General features: G+C 45.2%; 1 protein-coding gene across 1 annotated transcript in view; it reads right to left on the bottom strand.

Annotated features, from left to right (window-relative positions):
- Positions 1–5,504: 5,504 nt before the first annotated feature.
- Positions 5,505–16,348, bottom strand: part of mttp (microsomal triglyceride transfer protein) — a 71,022-nt gene continuing 60,178 nt past the window's right edge. Inside the window, exons 15-18 of the mRNA XM_068026184.1 lie at positions 15,200–15,427; positions 13,566–13,690; positions 7,112–7,282; positions 5,505–5,947 (exon numbers count right to left, since the gene is read on the bottom strand). Coding sequence (XP_067882285.1) covers positions 5,782–5,947; positions 7,112–7,282; positions 13,566–13,690; positions 15,200–15,427 — 690 coding nt within the window. The 3' untranslated portion in view covers positions 5,505–5,781. The remainder of the gene's footprint in view (positions 5,948–7,111; positions 7,283–13,565; positions 13,691–15,199; positions 15,428–16,348) is intronic.

Genomic DNA, 16,348 nt, shown 5'->3' with positions numbered 1-16,348 from the left:
TCAAGAGAGGCAAATGTGAAGTGGTCGGAGGAATAAGGAGACCACAAAATCCCTGTTTCTATCTGGAAAATGGTGACAATGCACAGAGCAGGCAAACTGCAGACATTTCAGTGAGATTGCAGGAAAGGTGAAACACACAGTTCTGACGAAAGGCCATTGACCTGAAACATTAACTGTTGTTTCTCTCTCCACAGAGTCTGCCAGACCTGTTGAGTGTTTCCAGCATTTTCTGTTTTTGCTTCAGATTTCCAGCATCTGCGGTATTTTGCTTTTGTAAGCTGAACCACACACTGGGCTCCATCATCTCACAAGCAAGCACTGAAAGCATCTATTCGCTTTATCAGGCAAGATGTAGGTAGTAAATTAAAACATTTTCACCTTTTTTATAGTACTATATGCCCAGAAATATAGCTCAGAGAGGGACAATAATATCATTTGTGCATTGGACACAATAATCTATCAGATTATTGGGAGATATTTCCACTGTCTTTGTGAGAACAATTCAAAAACATAGCCCATATCAGTAATGGAAAGAAAGATTTTCATTTCTATAGCACCTTTCATGACCTCAGGATGTCCCAAAGCGCTTTACAGCCAATGCAGTACTTTTGAAGTGTAGTCAGTGTTGTAATGTAGGAAACATGGCAGCCAATTTGAACACAGCAAGATCCCACAAACATCAATCTGATAATGACCAGATAATCTGTTTTTGTGATGTTGATTGAAGGATAAATATTGGTCAGGACACTGGGGAGAACTCCCCTGCTCTTCTTCGAAATAGTGGCTGTGGGATCTTTTACATCCACCTGAGAGGGCAGACGGGGCCTCAGCTGACTGTCTAATCTGAAAGATGGCACCTCCAACAGTGCAGCATTCCCTCAGTACTGGACTGGAGTGTCAGCCTAGATTTTTGTGTTCAAGCCTCTAGTGTTGTATATGTGGTAAGGAGGCCTTGCAAAATTATTTAGGTATCCCAACACAGATTGACAGTCAGCTTTTAAACAATCTTCCTCTGAAACATGGTACTGCTAATGTAATTTAAAAATCTTCGCATCTTTTGATGTGTTGGGCAAATGCAATCAATAATTCTAGAAACCAGTATCAGTCGGAAGAGCTTCTGAACTGCTCTGGTGCCTGTGACACTGATTGGTCCAGTTAAGACAGCACAGCAAAGATATCGGGAAATATTGTGCAGTTTTTAACTAACTTTTCTCAGCGTACAATACAAACTATGTGTCCCCAGATGGCCGATAGCAACAAGGATATTCAAGGCAGCAGTATCTATAGCAGTAGTCCTGACACTGCACTGCAGACAGACATATGGCAGCTTTCCAATTATTGCCATGAAACTTAATATGTGTTAACACTCCCAAAGCTAAAATGGATTGAGAATACTTTAATCAGACCTCTTTTGGGGATCATCTGATTCCACCCAACTCTTTATTACTTTCCCAGTGCCATTTTCTAGTGATAAGCTGCAGCTTCTAGTGTCAATATTGAAAAAGCTGCAAAGTATCTGATAGGCAATTGGCTTCCGACGCATTTTAAGCCAACCAACTTGACTTGAAGATTTACCATACTTAGAGTGCTGAGTGTTAGCTTAGTCTTTTGGGGATTAATTGTTCTCATTAAAAGAACTTGCCTTGAATGTGCAATATAGTCTGATTTCCCATTGGGGCAGAGTTTCACCACTGGAGGTGAGTTGGGCTGCGTTTCCCCTGATCCACAGACCCCGCTGAAATCTGCAGGATCCAGGTGGCTGAGCCTGAAGGAATGACTCTTTTGGGGTCTTTGAGAGTTGTCTGTGATGGTCCCTCACTGGAGACCCCAGGAGCACCAGACTGCCAGCACCTCCATGCAAGAACAATCTGGGTGTCCTTAGAAAGGAGAGATGCATCAACTCTTCGAAACACTTTTTGACCCCCTTATTTTTGGAGGGTCAAACTTGGCACCCTGATGGGCTCCACTTCTGCTTTGACAGGGCACAGTATGATTGATGAGACCAGGCTTATCTGTGCCAATCATATGGCCAGGTTCCAACCCTCGAAAGGGAAGACATAGAGCTGATGTTTGCACTTGACAGGGAGACCAAAACTAGGGCCCATAAATATAAAGCAATCACTCATAACTCAATAGGGAATATTTATTTTTATTTATTTATTTATGCAGGAGAAACTTCTCTACCCAGAGACTGGTGAAAATGTGGAACTCACTACCACAGGGATTGGTAGAGGCCAACAGCATAGATGCATTTTAAGGGGAAGCTAGATATGTAGATGGGTGAGAAAGGTATAGTAGGTTATACTGATAGGTTTAGATGAAGCAGGGTGGGAGCAGGCTCCGACATGGGCCAGTTGGGCCTAATCGTCTGTTTTCGTGCTATGTCATTCTGTGTAACTGAGCGATTGGGTGCAGGAGCTTCCATCTCAAGTCACCCCTGGCTTTGTCCCCTCACCCCAATGGTCTTATAGGGGTGAGCAGAGGTTCCACGCCCCCACAAGGCCATCCCAGAAACCTGGCAATAGGCAGATCCCGACGAGCAATCCAGCGAAAATGACAACATGGTTTCAGCGCCGAGATATTAAGATACCTTTATCAGCAGTAGCGTTCAGGCATTCTGCAGTCGGAGTTCCAATGGATTTAGAAGAAGCACACATATCACTTTTCAATTTCATTTTAGCAGATTATTTTCTTTTTAATCTTAGAATGTCCAAATTCTCAAAGCATCCAAAAACTTCACAGAGAAAATACATTTCAATAACTTTAACCTTTTGGGGGTTTTTTTTGTAAGCACTGAAGTGGCAGACGCAGCAAAACCTGAGCAATAAAGCTAGTTGCTTTTTTTTTGAGGAACAGGAGTAGGCCATTCAGCCCCTTTAGCCTGTTCCACCATTCAATTAGATCATGGCTGACCTGTATGAAAGCACATACACTTAGCAGTCTCCCTGGCTATTGTTTTAATACTGCTAGTATTTTGAGTTTTTAGTCCTGTCTCTCAACGACTTGTATTTCTCTTTTCATCTAGTTACAGTCCTAACATTACAAAAAAAGTCCTAGTTTTCATCTCATGTTTAGTTCCCAACTTTTAGTTTTTGGTTTTCAGAGACAAAAAATAAGTTTTCATCAAAAATATAGATTTAGTTTCCCTTATTTGGTTCTAGTCATTTCAGGATTGTTATTTTGTTTTACAGTTTAAACTTTGATGTTTGTCATCATTGTTGTTTTGCTTCTCACACACAAACTGGGAACGACATAAGGCATTTTAAGAAATAATCGTTAATCATCTTTTTCATTTCCCAACATCTATTCCAAAAAGTTGTAGATTGTCAACTATTGGGCCCAGAAATCTAGACTTAAGCCTCATTTTTTTAAGTCTCATTGATGAGTATTAGTCCATAATTATATTCCTGCTCATTTTCAGCCACACACAGTTGATCGCTGACAATCCTTCTAGAATTGCCCTGGAGTCACCAGGAATTAAAGATGAATCTCCAGGTCACTGCTGCAAGCAAAAAAAACAGGAGAAAAATCCTGGAGGCAATAAAGAAAAAATTGTTTTTTTCCTGTTTTCTTTGAACACTTTCATTTATTAGTTAGAAAACTATTGGAGATCGTCAGGAAATTGAGAGACCAAGAATCAACCAATCAGGTAATGAAGAGTCTGTCATTTCCTGATTGACCATATATGTCGCAATGATGGAAGTGGACATGTTAGACAACCAATGGCAGGAGTGGGGGGGAAAGAGGAGGCAGAGCAATCAGAGACAGGAGATTATGGGCTGAATTTTACAGACACCCCTGACGTCAGTGGTTGTGGTAGGGATGGGGGGGTCCCGGAAAATGCCTCCGGCAGATGCCCACCAGGGGCCGATATTGCCGATGGCAGCGATGCCTCGTGGCGGTTCCCCCCCCCCCCCGCTGCTCGGCGATGGGAGCCCAATTCCAATATGTAAATTAATTTAAATACCTGAATTAATGGCTGTCATTTCCATGCCTTCAGATCCCCATCCAGAGATCCGAGGCGGAACACTGATGAGGAGGGGGTCGCAGGTAAGTTTCCCAGTGCGTGGGCGAAGGGGGAGCAGGGTCAAACTCATCTGATTGGTGTGGGGGATGGTGGGAAGGGTTACAGTGCACTGTTTATGAACTTTGGGGGAGAGCGCCTGGTGGGCAGGAGAAGTGTTTTGGGGGCAGGGTGAGAGCGCAGGTAATGAATTCTATGGTTATTGGGGGGGGGGGGGTGGGAGAGGGGCAAATTAAAAAGATTTAAATTTTTACATTAAACTTTCCTTTAGATATTTAAATTGAAAGTTAGGGCTCGAAGCCCTTTAAAAATGGCGTCAGTGCCAGTGCAAAGGCAGCAGACGCCATTGCCAGGGACGGCCTCCATGTCATCGGGGGGGTGGTCCACCCCGGCCATTTAAATGAGCTGCCATGTTTAATATCGCAGCGGCTCCACGACGTGCTGGAAGTTTACATTTCTGCCCGATGTGACAAAATCTCCATGAGTATGTCCAACCAGAATTGGCAACTGTAACCAGAGTCCCAAAGGGCTAATTGCACCAATCGGGCACTCCCAGTGATTAACTGCACACAGAGGAATGCTGACTCAGAGATTGCGGATCTGTGGCCACGATCTTCTATCAATGTTCAAAAAAATGATGGCCTGCGATTCTTGCAGCTACTGCTCCTCACAACACTGCCACTCCACGGGTGCTTAAATATTATCGCTGAATTATCGCAATGTGCCCAAACCTATCTGCCACTCAGTTCCCAAATACATCTACATTGGCTGTGTCTTAAATTGTACTGGTTTTTTTTCTTTGAACACTAAATCGCTCATTTTTCCCTCTATTTCTTAAAAAAACTTTAAATACATGTAAAAATGTAAACATCATGAAGGTATTAAATTAATACACACAGCCTTAAAAGGGATGTGTATTCATCCGAATTGAGAAATAACCCTAAACATTAATCCAGGTGCACTTTGTGGTGACTCAGCCCTCCCTTTAATGCCATGTCTTGATTGGATCGAGGCAGTTGGGGGGGCGTAAGATATATTGGGAACGTGGGGGTTGAGGGGCGTTTAGCACAAAGTCCTGGCAGCAAGAACCTCTTCTTCCAGAACAATCCAGAGAGCTCATTTTAATCTAATCCATGCAGTGAGAAACTAAACGGATTGGGTTAAAAGCTGTGTTTCTCAGTCCAGGTTCGAATTTACTCTCCATTGAAGTTTTAACAGAGAGGAAGTACGTATGGTGTGTAAAAAATAAAACAGGTGTTGGACACAACCTAGTCAGTTTCCTACACCAAGTTAGGTTAAAATGACATAAAAACAGAAAGTGCTGGAAATACTCAGCAGGACTGGCAGCATCTGTGGAGAGAGAAACAGAGTTAACGTTTCAGGTCAGTGACCCTTCATCAGAACTCATTCTGATGAAGGGTCACTGACCTGAAACATTAACTCTGTTTCTCTCTCCACAGATGCTGCCAGTCCTGCTGAGTATTTCCAGCACTTTCTGTTTTTATTTCAGATTTCCAGCATCTGCAGTATTTTGCTTTTGTATTAGGTTAAAATGACACCCTGACATTAACTTGGTGATGGAAAGACAAAGAGGGTTCCTTCCACATTTAGAATTACCTAACAATTCAGAAGCATTCTCCATTTAGTTACTGGGGAGCCTGATGCCAGCTCCCTCTTCTGTTTAGTTTAGTTTTATTTATTTCTTCCCTCAGAGCATCTGCAGTCAGTGATAGAAAAGCCCGCACCCTCCCCGGGTCTCAGAACCAGTCTGATGAATCCGACTCCATCGCGAAGACCTTCTTGCACATATCGGAGTTTTCCCGGTGGAGAGGGAATTCCGATCCAGCCATCAGAATTTTCTTTCCTTTCCGAGACACATATGATTTTCCTGATGGTAAGCTTTCATATGTGGTCACAAATTGCCTGTAAAATCAAATGTGGGTAAGGTCAAATGTTCAGTTCTATAAAATGTTCAACCAGGCCAATACATCCTGGAAGGCTGTGAGGACCATTTTAATTTTCACAGAATACTATAGCACAGATGGAGGCTATTCGGCCCATCAAGTCTGTGCTGGCTCTTTCCAATTACAGTCTAGTTAGTCCCACTCTTGCTCTTTCCCCATTTCCCTGCAATTTTAACTCCTTCAAGTATTTATAGGAACATAGGGACAAAAGTTATCCACTTAAACTTTCAAAAGCTGCCATTGAATCTGTTTCCACCGTCTTATCAAGCAGTGCATTCCAAATCCTAATCACTCGTACAAAAAAGTCTATTTTACACATTTTCCAAATTGTCTCAAACTTATTTCGATTTACTGCCCTCCTTGCTTGAAGGCACTGGGAAACACAGAGGCACCGATCTCCGCATGACAGCTGCCTCCTGGTACTTCATCCAATTGGCTATTATTTACGCTTTATAAATAGAGGCATAGAGTACAAAAGCCGGGAAGTTATGCTAAACCTTTACAAAACAACTGGAATACTGTGTACAATTCTGGGCACCACACTTTAGGAAGGATGATGGAGAGGGTGCAGAAAAGATTTACTAGACTGTTTCCAGGAATGAGGGATTACAGTTACATGGATAGACTGCAGAAGCTGGGGTTTTCTCCTTAGAGCAGAGAAGGCTAAGAAGAAATTTGATAGAGGGGTTTAAAATCATGAAGGATTTAGATAGAGTAAATAAAGAGAAACGATTTCCAATAGCCGAAGGGCCGATAACCAGAGGGCACAGATTCAAGATGATTGGCAAAAGAACCAGAGGCAACACGAGCAACAACTTTTCTACACAATGAGTGGTTAGGATTTGGAATTCACTGCCTGATAGGATAGTGGATACAGATTCAATTGTAGCCTTCAAAAGAGAGTTGGATAAATACTTGAAAGGGAAGAAATGACAGGGCTATGGAGAAAGAGCAGGAAGGTGGGACTAACAGGTTTGCTCTTTACAGCCCCTAGTTTTGGTCATCATCACAAGAGGAAACATATTCTCTATGACTATGCTATCAAACCCTTCCATAATTTTAAAGACCTCTATCAGGTCACCCTTCTCTCTTCGAGACCAAATAGAACCTCTTTGTTTCTTACCTGAATGGAAACTGGTCTTTGACCATCTGCATACAGACCAGAAATGGATACTCCGAGAACTTCACTGTTGAGATGAAATCGAGCAGAGCCTCCGTCTCCACACTCACCTCCACGCCGCTCTTTACAAACAATGAATCCACCGTGATGTTACCAACAACGACCAATGAACCTCTTGAGGACAAGTGTGGAAGGAAAAGGAAGCTCATTTCAGGCTGGTAATGCGTACACCAAACATTGAACCCAAAGCATGTAATAGTGTGTTTATTATCTCTACTTTCTGTGTTGTTCATTCAGACCTTACACCAATTCACATAAAGAATGTAAGAAATAGGAGCTGGACTTGGTTATATGGCCCCTTGAGCCTGCTCCGCCATTCAATAAGATCATGGCTGATCTTCTACCTCAACTTCCTTCCTGCAATATCCCCACATTCCTTAATTCCTGTAGTGACCAAAAATCTATTGACTTTTGTATTGAATATACTCAATGACTGAGCATCGACAGCTCTTTAGAGTAGAGAATTCCAAAGATTCACAACCATTTGAGTGAAGAAATTTATTCTCATCTAGTCCTAAATTGTTGACCCCTTTTTCTGAAACTGTGACCCCGTGTTCTAGATTCTCCAGCCAGGGGAAATATTTCCTCAGCATCTACCCTGCCAGGCCTCAAAAGAATTTTATCTGTTTCAATTGTACCATCTCTCATACTTCTAAACTCCAGGGAATATAAGCCTAGCCTAGTCAATCTCTCCTCATAGGACAATACCCTCATCCCATGTACCAGTCTAGTGAATCTTCATTGCATTCCCTCTAGGGCAAGTGTGAACTTCCTTAGATAAGGAGACCAAAACTGTACACAGTACTTCAGGTGCAGATATACCTTTACATTAGGGATACCAAAGCTTTTAATCTTCGTGAGCTAGATTGGCGTGTACTGTGGTGCCTTACGGGCCATACATAAAGAAGGGATGTAAGGCTGGAGGAGGTTACAGAGGAGGGCTGAGTGAGGTCATGGAGGATTTGAACATGATGTTGAGAATTTTAAAATGGACATGTTGATGGTCCAGGAGTCAGTGTAGGTCAGTGAGCATGGGGGGATGATACATGAACGGGACTCAGTGAGTGTTCAGAAACAGGCAACAGAGTTTTGGAGGAGCTCAAGTGGAAGATGGGAGGCTGGCCAAGGGAAGTCTGGAATAGTCGAATCTGGAGGTAACAAAGGCATGGATGAGGGTTTCAGCAGCAGACGGGCTGAGATAGGTGGAGGAGACGGATAATATTGTGGAGGTACAGGTAGGCAGTAATGGTGACGGAGAGGGTTTGGAGGTCAGAAGTTCAGCTCAGGGTTGGATAGGACACCCAGATAGCAAACAGCTTTATTACATTATTAGCAGGTAAAACTGCGTCAGTGCAGAATGCAAAATAGGGAGCAGTTATGACAATAAGTGATGATTATAGGGTCAGTTTTACAAAAAAAACAGCTCCCTACAGCAGTCCTCGGGGACTGGGAGCACATATCCACTTGGAACACGGACATTCTTTCTCCGTGAGCAACTGTGGCGTCCACAAGGCTTAAATGGTCTCCCGATGAGTAAGTTTCCCCACTGAGAGCCAGTTTCGTGAAAATCTGCCCCCTACATGGTTAAATTATGAAGACATGGTGTATAGACTCAGCTTTTATTCCCTTGAGCATGGATTAAGGGATGATCTAATTGAGGTGATTAAAGAATTTGATTAGGTAAATAGAGAGAAACAATTTCCTTCAGCGGGGAGAGTCCAAAATGAGGAGGCAAAACCTTAAAATTAGAGCCAGGCTGTTCAGGGGTGATGTCAGTAAGGACTCCTTCACACAAATGGGAGTGGAAATCTGGAACTCTGTCCCTCAAAAGACTATTGAGGCTGGGGGGTCAATAAAAATTTTAAAACTGAGATTGATAGATTTTTGTTAGGCAAGTGTATAAGGGTTACAGAACTCTGGGTACAGTAATATAGTGGTTATGTTACTGGACTAGTAATTCAGAGGACCGGACTAATGATCCAGAGACATGGGGCTGAATCTAATGGGCCTCCTTGTGACAGGAACAGAGATGGGGGGACCCATTAAATTGCACGGAAGGCAGGAGGCGGAGTGTCCATCACCTTCCCAATGCCTTCTAATTTAGTCTGGGGCAGGTAAGGCCGAGGACAGCCTTCCCGCGCAGGTCAACTGGGACCCAATTAATGGCCACTTAAGGGTCTCTTCCCGTCTCCGTCACGGGGAGACGCCTGGCGGCCTCCTAGTGGGGTTGGAGGAGAGGGGAGGGGTCGCTCCTTTGGGGGCCATCCAGGGCCCTGGCAACCCCAACCCCACTCAATTGGCCCAAGGTCTTTCTTATTCTCAATGCTGCAGGGCCTCCTGCAGTACCGGCAGTGGACATCGCTCCCAGTGGGGCTGACGGTACTGCAGTGCTGCCAGCTTTCTGATTGGCGGGCAACCGTTGGAGGCAGGAATTCAGGCCTTAAAGGGATGGCATCCCCGACGATGAGCAGATAATTGCCTGCCTGCCGTTAACTGGCTTCGGGGGTCTGATGGAGGGCTGAGGCGGGGTCTCCCCCTGCCTTCCCGCCCGCCACCAGGACCCCCATTGTCACAACAAAATTCAGCCCATGAGTTCAAATCCCACTATAGCAGCTGGGGAATTTAAATTCAATTAAATAAATCTGGAATAAAAAGCATGTCTCAGTAATGGTAAACTACCAGATTGTTGTAAAATTCCATCTGTTTCACTCCTGTCCTTTAGGGAAGGAAATCTGCCATTCTTACCCGGTCTGGCCTACAAGTGACTCCAAACCCATAGCAATGTGGTTGACTCTTAACTGCCCTCTGGAATGGTGGAGCAAGACACGTAGTTTTATTCAAGAAGGCGACTCACCACCACCTTCTCAAGGGCAATTAGGGATGGCCAATAAATACTGGTCCTAGCAGCGATGCCCACATCCTATGGGCAGATGGAGTTAAGGTACAGATCAGCCATGATCTCACTGAATGGCAGAACAGGCTTGGGTGGGGTTTTTTTTTTATTCATTCATGGGATGTGGGCATCACTGGCCAGGCCAGCATTTATTACCCATCCCTAATTGCCCTTGAGAAGGTGGTGGTGAGCTGCCTTCTTGAACCGCTGCAGTCCATTTGGGGTAGGTACACCCACAGTGCTGTTAGGAAGGGAGTTCCAGGATTTTGACCCAGCGACAGTGAAGGAACGGCGATATAGTTCCAAGTCAGGATGGTGTGTGACTTGGAGGGGAACTTGCAGGTGGTGGTGTTACCATGTATTTGCTGCCCTTGTCCTTCTAGTTGGTAGAGGTCGCGGGTTTGGAAGGTGCTGTCTAAGGAGCCTTGGTGCATTGCTGCAGTGCATCTTGTAGATGGTACACACTGCTGCCACTGTGCGTCGGTGGTGGAGGGAGTGAATGTTTGTAGATGGGGTGCCAATCAAGCGGGCTGCTTTGTCCTGGATGGTGTCGAGCTTCTTGAGTGTTGTTGGAGCTGCACCCATCCAGTCAAGTGGAGAGTATTCCATCACACTCCTGACTTGTGCCTTGTAGATGGTGGACAGAATTTGGGGAGTCAGGAGGTGAGTTACTCGCCTCAGGATTCCTAGCCTCTGACCTGCTCTTGTAGCCACGGTATTTATATGGCTACTCCAGTTCAGTTTCTGGTCAATGGTAGCCCTTTGGATGTTGATAGTGGGGGATTCAGCGATGGTAATGCTGTTGAATGTCAAGGGGAGATGGTTAGATTTTCTCTTGTTGGAGATGGTCATTACCTGGCACTTGTGTGGCGCGAATATTACTTGCCACTTATCAGCCCAAGCCTGGATATTGTCCAGGTCTTGCTGCATTTCTACATGGACTGCTTCAGTATCTGAGGAGTCACAAATGGTGCTGAACATTGTGTAATCATCAGCGAACATCCCCACTTCTGACCTTATGATTGAAGGAAGGTCATTGATGAAGCAGCTGAAGATGGTTGGGCCTAGAACACTACCCTGAGGAACTCCTGCAGTGATGTCCTGAAGCTCAGATGATTGACCTCCAACAACCACAACCATCTTCCTTTGCGCTAGGTATGACTCCAGCCAGCGGAGGGTTTTCCCCCTGATTCCCATTGACCTCAGTTTTGCTAGGGCTCCTTGATGCCATACTCAGTCAAATGCTGCCTTGATGTCAAGGGCAGTCACTCTCACCTCACCTCTTGAGTTCAGCTCTTTTGTCCATGTTTGAACCAAGGCTGTAATGAGGTCAGGAGCTGAGTGGCCCTGGCGGAACCCAAACTGAGCGTCACTGAGCAGGTTATTGCTAAGCAAGTGCTGCTTGATGGCACTGTTGATGACACCTTCCATCACTTTACTGATGATTGAGAGTAGGCTGATGAGGCGGTAATTGGCCAGGATGGACTTGTCCTGCTTTTTGTGTACAGGACATACCTGGGCAATTTTCCACATTGCAGGGTAGATGCCAGTGTTGTAGATGTACTGGAACAGCTTGGCTAGGGGTGCGGCAAGTTCTGGAGCACAGGTCTTCAGTACTATTGCCGGAATATTGTCAGGGCCCAAAGCTTTTGCAGTATCCAGTGCCTTCAGTCGTTTCTTGATATCACGCGGAGGGAATCGAATTGGCTGAAGTCTGGCATCTGTGATGCTGGGGTCTTCAGGAAGAGGCCGAGATGGATCATCAACTCGGCACTTCTGGCTGAAGATTGTTGCAAATGCTTCAGCTTTATCTTTCGCACTGACGTGCTGGGCTCCCCCATCATTGAGGATGGGGATATTTGTGGAGCCACCTCCTCCAGTTAGTTGTTTAATTGTCCACCACCATTCACGGCTGGATGTGGCAGGACTGCAGAACTTAGGTCTGATCCATTGGTTACGGGATCGCTTAGCTTTGTCTATCGCATGCTGCTTATGCAGTTTGGCACGCAGATAGTCCTGTGTTGTAGCTTCACCAGGTTGACACCTCATTTTGAGGTATGCCTGATGCTGCTCCTGGTATGCCCTCCTGCACTCTTCATTGAACCAGGGTTGGTCTCCTGGCTTGATGGTAATGGTAAAGTGGGGGATATGCTGGGCCATGAGGTTACAGATTGTGGTTGAGTACAGTTCTGCTGCTGCTGATGGCCCACAGCACCTCATGGATGCTCAGTTTTGCATTGCTAGATCTGTTCGAAATCTATCCCATTTAGCACGGTGATAGTGTCACATAACACGATGGACGGTATCCTCAATGTGAAGGCGGGACTTCGTCTCCACAAGGACTGTGCAGTGGTCACTCCTACCAATACAGTCATGGACAGAAGCATCTGCAGCAGGCAGATTGGTGAGGACAAGGTCAATATGTTTTTCCCTCGTGTTGGTTCCCCCACCACCTGCCGCAGACCCAGTCTAGCAGTTAAGTCCTTTAGGACTCGGCCAGTTCGGTCAGTAGTAGTGCTACCGAGCCACTCTTGGTGATGGACATCAAAGTCCCCCACCCAGAGTACATTTTGTGCCCTTACCACCCTCAGTGCTTCCTCCAAGTGGTGTTCAACATGGTGGAGTACTGAGTCATCAGCTGAGGGAGGGCGGTAGGTGGTAATCAGTAGGAGGTTACCTTGCCCATGTTTGATCTGATGCCATGAGACTTCATGGGGTCCGGAGTCGACGTTGAGAACTCCCAGGGCAACACCCTCCCTACTGTATACCACTGTGCCACCACCTCTGGTGGGTCTGTCCTGCCGGTGGGACAGGACATACCCGGGGATGGTGATTGCAGTGTCTAGGACAGTGTTTGTAAGGTATGATTCCGTGAGTATGACTATGTCAGGCTGTTGCTTGACTAGTCTGTGGGACAGCTCTCCCAACTTTGGCACAAGCCCCTAGATGTTAGTAAGGAGGACTTTGCAGGGTCAACAGGGCTGGCTTTGCCGTTGTCGTTTCCGGTGCCTAGGTCGATGCTGGGTGGTCCATCCGGTTTCATTCCTTTTTATTGACTTCATAGCGGTTAGGTACAACTGAGTGACTTGCTAGGCTATTTCAGAGGGCATGTAAGAGTTAACCACATTGCTGTGGGTCTGGAGTCACATGTAGGCCAGACCAGGTAAGGACAGCAGATTTCCTTCCCTAAAGGACATTAGTGAACTCGATGGGTTTTTACAACAATCGACAATGGTTTCATGTCCATCATTAGACTAGCTTTTTTAATTCCAGATTTATTAATTAAATTCAAATTCCACCTTCTGCTGTGGTGGGATTTGAACCCATGTCCCCAGAGAAGTACCCTGGGTCTCTGGGTTACTAGTCCAGTGATAATACCACTACCCCACCGCCTACTGAATTATTGAATGACCTACTCCTTTTCCTCTGCTGTCACAGTCAGCATCACTCAATGAAAAGCAAAGCATATAGACTGCAGACTGCACAATGCAAGAAGCCTCATACCTGTTTGTGACGGTGGTTTTAGATTCCCGGTACCATAGGCTGAAATCCATCCCACCCGAGATATCGATGGCCAAACCTCCTTGAAACTCCACTGTTGCCTTCAGTCCTGACTGCAGCTGAAAAACCTGAAGTAAAGAGAGAACGAGGGACTCAATCTCCCCTTAAACCAGCTGGCAATTAAATCAATACTTGGCTGAATCCTTGGAATTACAACAAATTTCCCTTGGCCTTGTTTATTTCAAGTTGTTCTTTGTTGAATCACTTTTTGGCTGCATAATGAGATATTGAGGCAAAGAAAGATTTCCACGCTGTTTAATCCTCCAGATATGCAAATGAACAGATTTGGCTCCAGCACAGAGTTTACATAGAATATACAGCACAGAAACAGGCCATTCAGCCCAACTGGTCCATGCTGGTGTTTATGCTCCACATGAGCCTCATTCCAACTTACTTCACCCCACCCTATCAACATATCTTTCTATTCTTTCTCCCTCATGTGTTTATCCAGCTTCCCCTCAAATGCATCTAAAATATTTGCCTCAACCACTCCTTATGGTAGTGAGTTCCACATTCTCACGCTCTCTGGGTGAAGAAGTTTCTCCCAAATTCTCTATTGGAATTATTAGTGACTATCTTACATTGATGACCTCTAGTTTTGTTTGCCCCCACAAGTGGAAAGATCTCTACGTCTACCCTATCAAAGCTTTTCATAATTTTAAAGACCTTTAACTAGTTAAACCTCAACCTTCCCTTTAATGAAGAAAGGAGGCCCAGCCTGTTCAAACTTTCCTGATAGTTATAACCTCTCAAATCTTTTTGCGCCTTTTCTGGTGCCTCTGGTCTCATGGGATAGATGCATTTAAAAGGAAGCTAGATAAACACATGAGAGAAAAGAACAAATGGACAGGATTAGATTAAGTAGGGTGGGAGATGGTTCAATGCAGCAGAAACAATGACAGACCAGTTGGACCAAGTAACCTGTTTTGGTGTTGTAACTTCCATGTAGTGTTTGATTCTATGCTTGATTGTCACCCCATCCATCACCTTAAACATTCATTCCTTCCACCACAGATGCACAGTGTCAGCAGTGTTTACCACCTACAAGATGCACTGCAGTAACTTGCCAAGGCTCCTTCAACAGCACCTCCCAAACCTGCATCGTTTACCAACTAGAAGGACAAGGGCAACAGATGCATGGAAACACCACCACCCGTACGTTCCCCTCCAAGTCACACACCATCCTGACTTGGAACTGTATCGCCGTTCCTTCACTGTCACTGGGTCAAAATCCTGGAACTCCCTCCCTAACAGCACTGTGGGTGTACCAACACCAGATGGACTGCAATGATTCAAGAAGACGGCTCACCACCACCTTCTCAAGTGCAATTGGGGATAGGCAATAAATGTTGGCCTTGCCAGCAACACCCAAATCACATTAATAAATATTGTTTTTAAATTATGTAAAAGATTATGGAGAATTCCATTTAAAAATTCCACCCACTGAGCAATCTCGATTAAAGACAATGATCCACTTAGGATCAAGTGACTAGCGTATAAAAACTAACGCTCTACAGAATTATCTTGACCATTACTTGAAAATCCACAGGTGAAAGTTGGTGGAGATGGGCAGATACCTGGGCATGATCAATGAGCAGAATAAGGCCTTTAACCACACTCATTGGCTCTCCGGTTGCCGTGAACATCTTGGCCATTAAGTCACTGTAGCCTCGGAAGAAGATGACTGGCTTGAGCTGGACATCAAACAGCACCGCTGACATCCCAGCTAGAGAATCGAGATCCCCCTCACCTTCATCGGGTGTTGCAGCTATTAGAGACTCTAATCCCTGGGCTTCAATCACAACCTGCAGAAAACAAAAATGCCACACTTGAGAACCTGAGCAGACCTTAGAGTCACAGAGCGATACAGCACTGAAACAGGCCCTTCAGCCCACTGAGTCTGTGCCAACCAACAGCCACCCATTTATACTAATCCTACCTCAACCCCATATTCCTTACCACATCCCCACCATTCTCCCACCATCTACCGACACTAGGGACAATTTACAATGGCCAATTTACCTATCAACCTGCAAGTCTTTGGCTGTGGGAGGAAACCAACACAGTCACAGGGAGAACTTGCAAACTCTGCACAGACAGTACCCAGAATCGAAACCAGGTCACTGGAGCTGTGAGGCTGCGGTGCTAATCACTGCACCACTGTGCCACCCTTATTTAGCAATACCGACAACTTGCATTTATCTATGCTGACAGTCCAGTGCAGTACTGAGGGAGTGCTTCACTGTCAGAGTTGCAGTCTTTTGGATGAGACATTAAACTAAGGCCCTGTCTGCCCCCCCAGGTGGACGTGAAAGATCCTGCAGCACTCGTTCGAAGAAGAGCAGGGGAGTACTCCCCGGTCATGGCCAATATTTACCTCTCAACCAACATCACTAAGAACAGATTATCTGGTCATTATCACATTGCTGTTTATGGGAGCTTGCCGTGCATAAAATTGGCTGCCATGTTTCCTACAACAGTGACAACACTTCGAAAAGTAATGCATTGGCTGTAAAGCCTTTGGGGCGTCATAAAGTTGGGAAGGGTGATATAGAAATGCAAGTCTTTTTTTCTCTCTTGTGGCTTAAATGTGGAAAAACATCCCAAGGCATCATCAATAGAGAAACACGGACACTGAGCCAAAGACAATCAAAAGATTTGGGTTTTAAAGAGGGCCTTGAAGGAGCAGAGAGGGAGGTGCAGATTTCAGAAGATTGTGAACACAT

Source organism: Heterodontus francisci, chromosome 1, assembly GCF_036365525.1.
Source record: "Heterodontus francisci isolate sHetFra1 chromosome 1, sHetFra1.hap1, whole genome shotgun sequence".
Taxonomy (NCBI): Eukaryota; Metazoa; Chordata; class Chondrichthyes; order Heterodontiformes; family Heterodontidae; genus Heterodontus; species Heterodontus francisci.
This window is presented reverse-complemented; position numbering and strand designations above follow the sequence as displayed.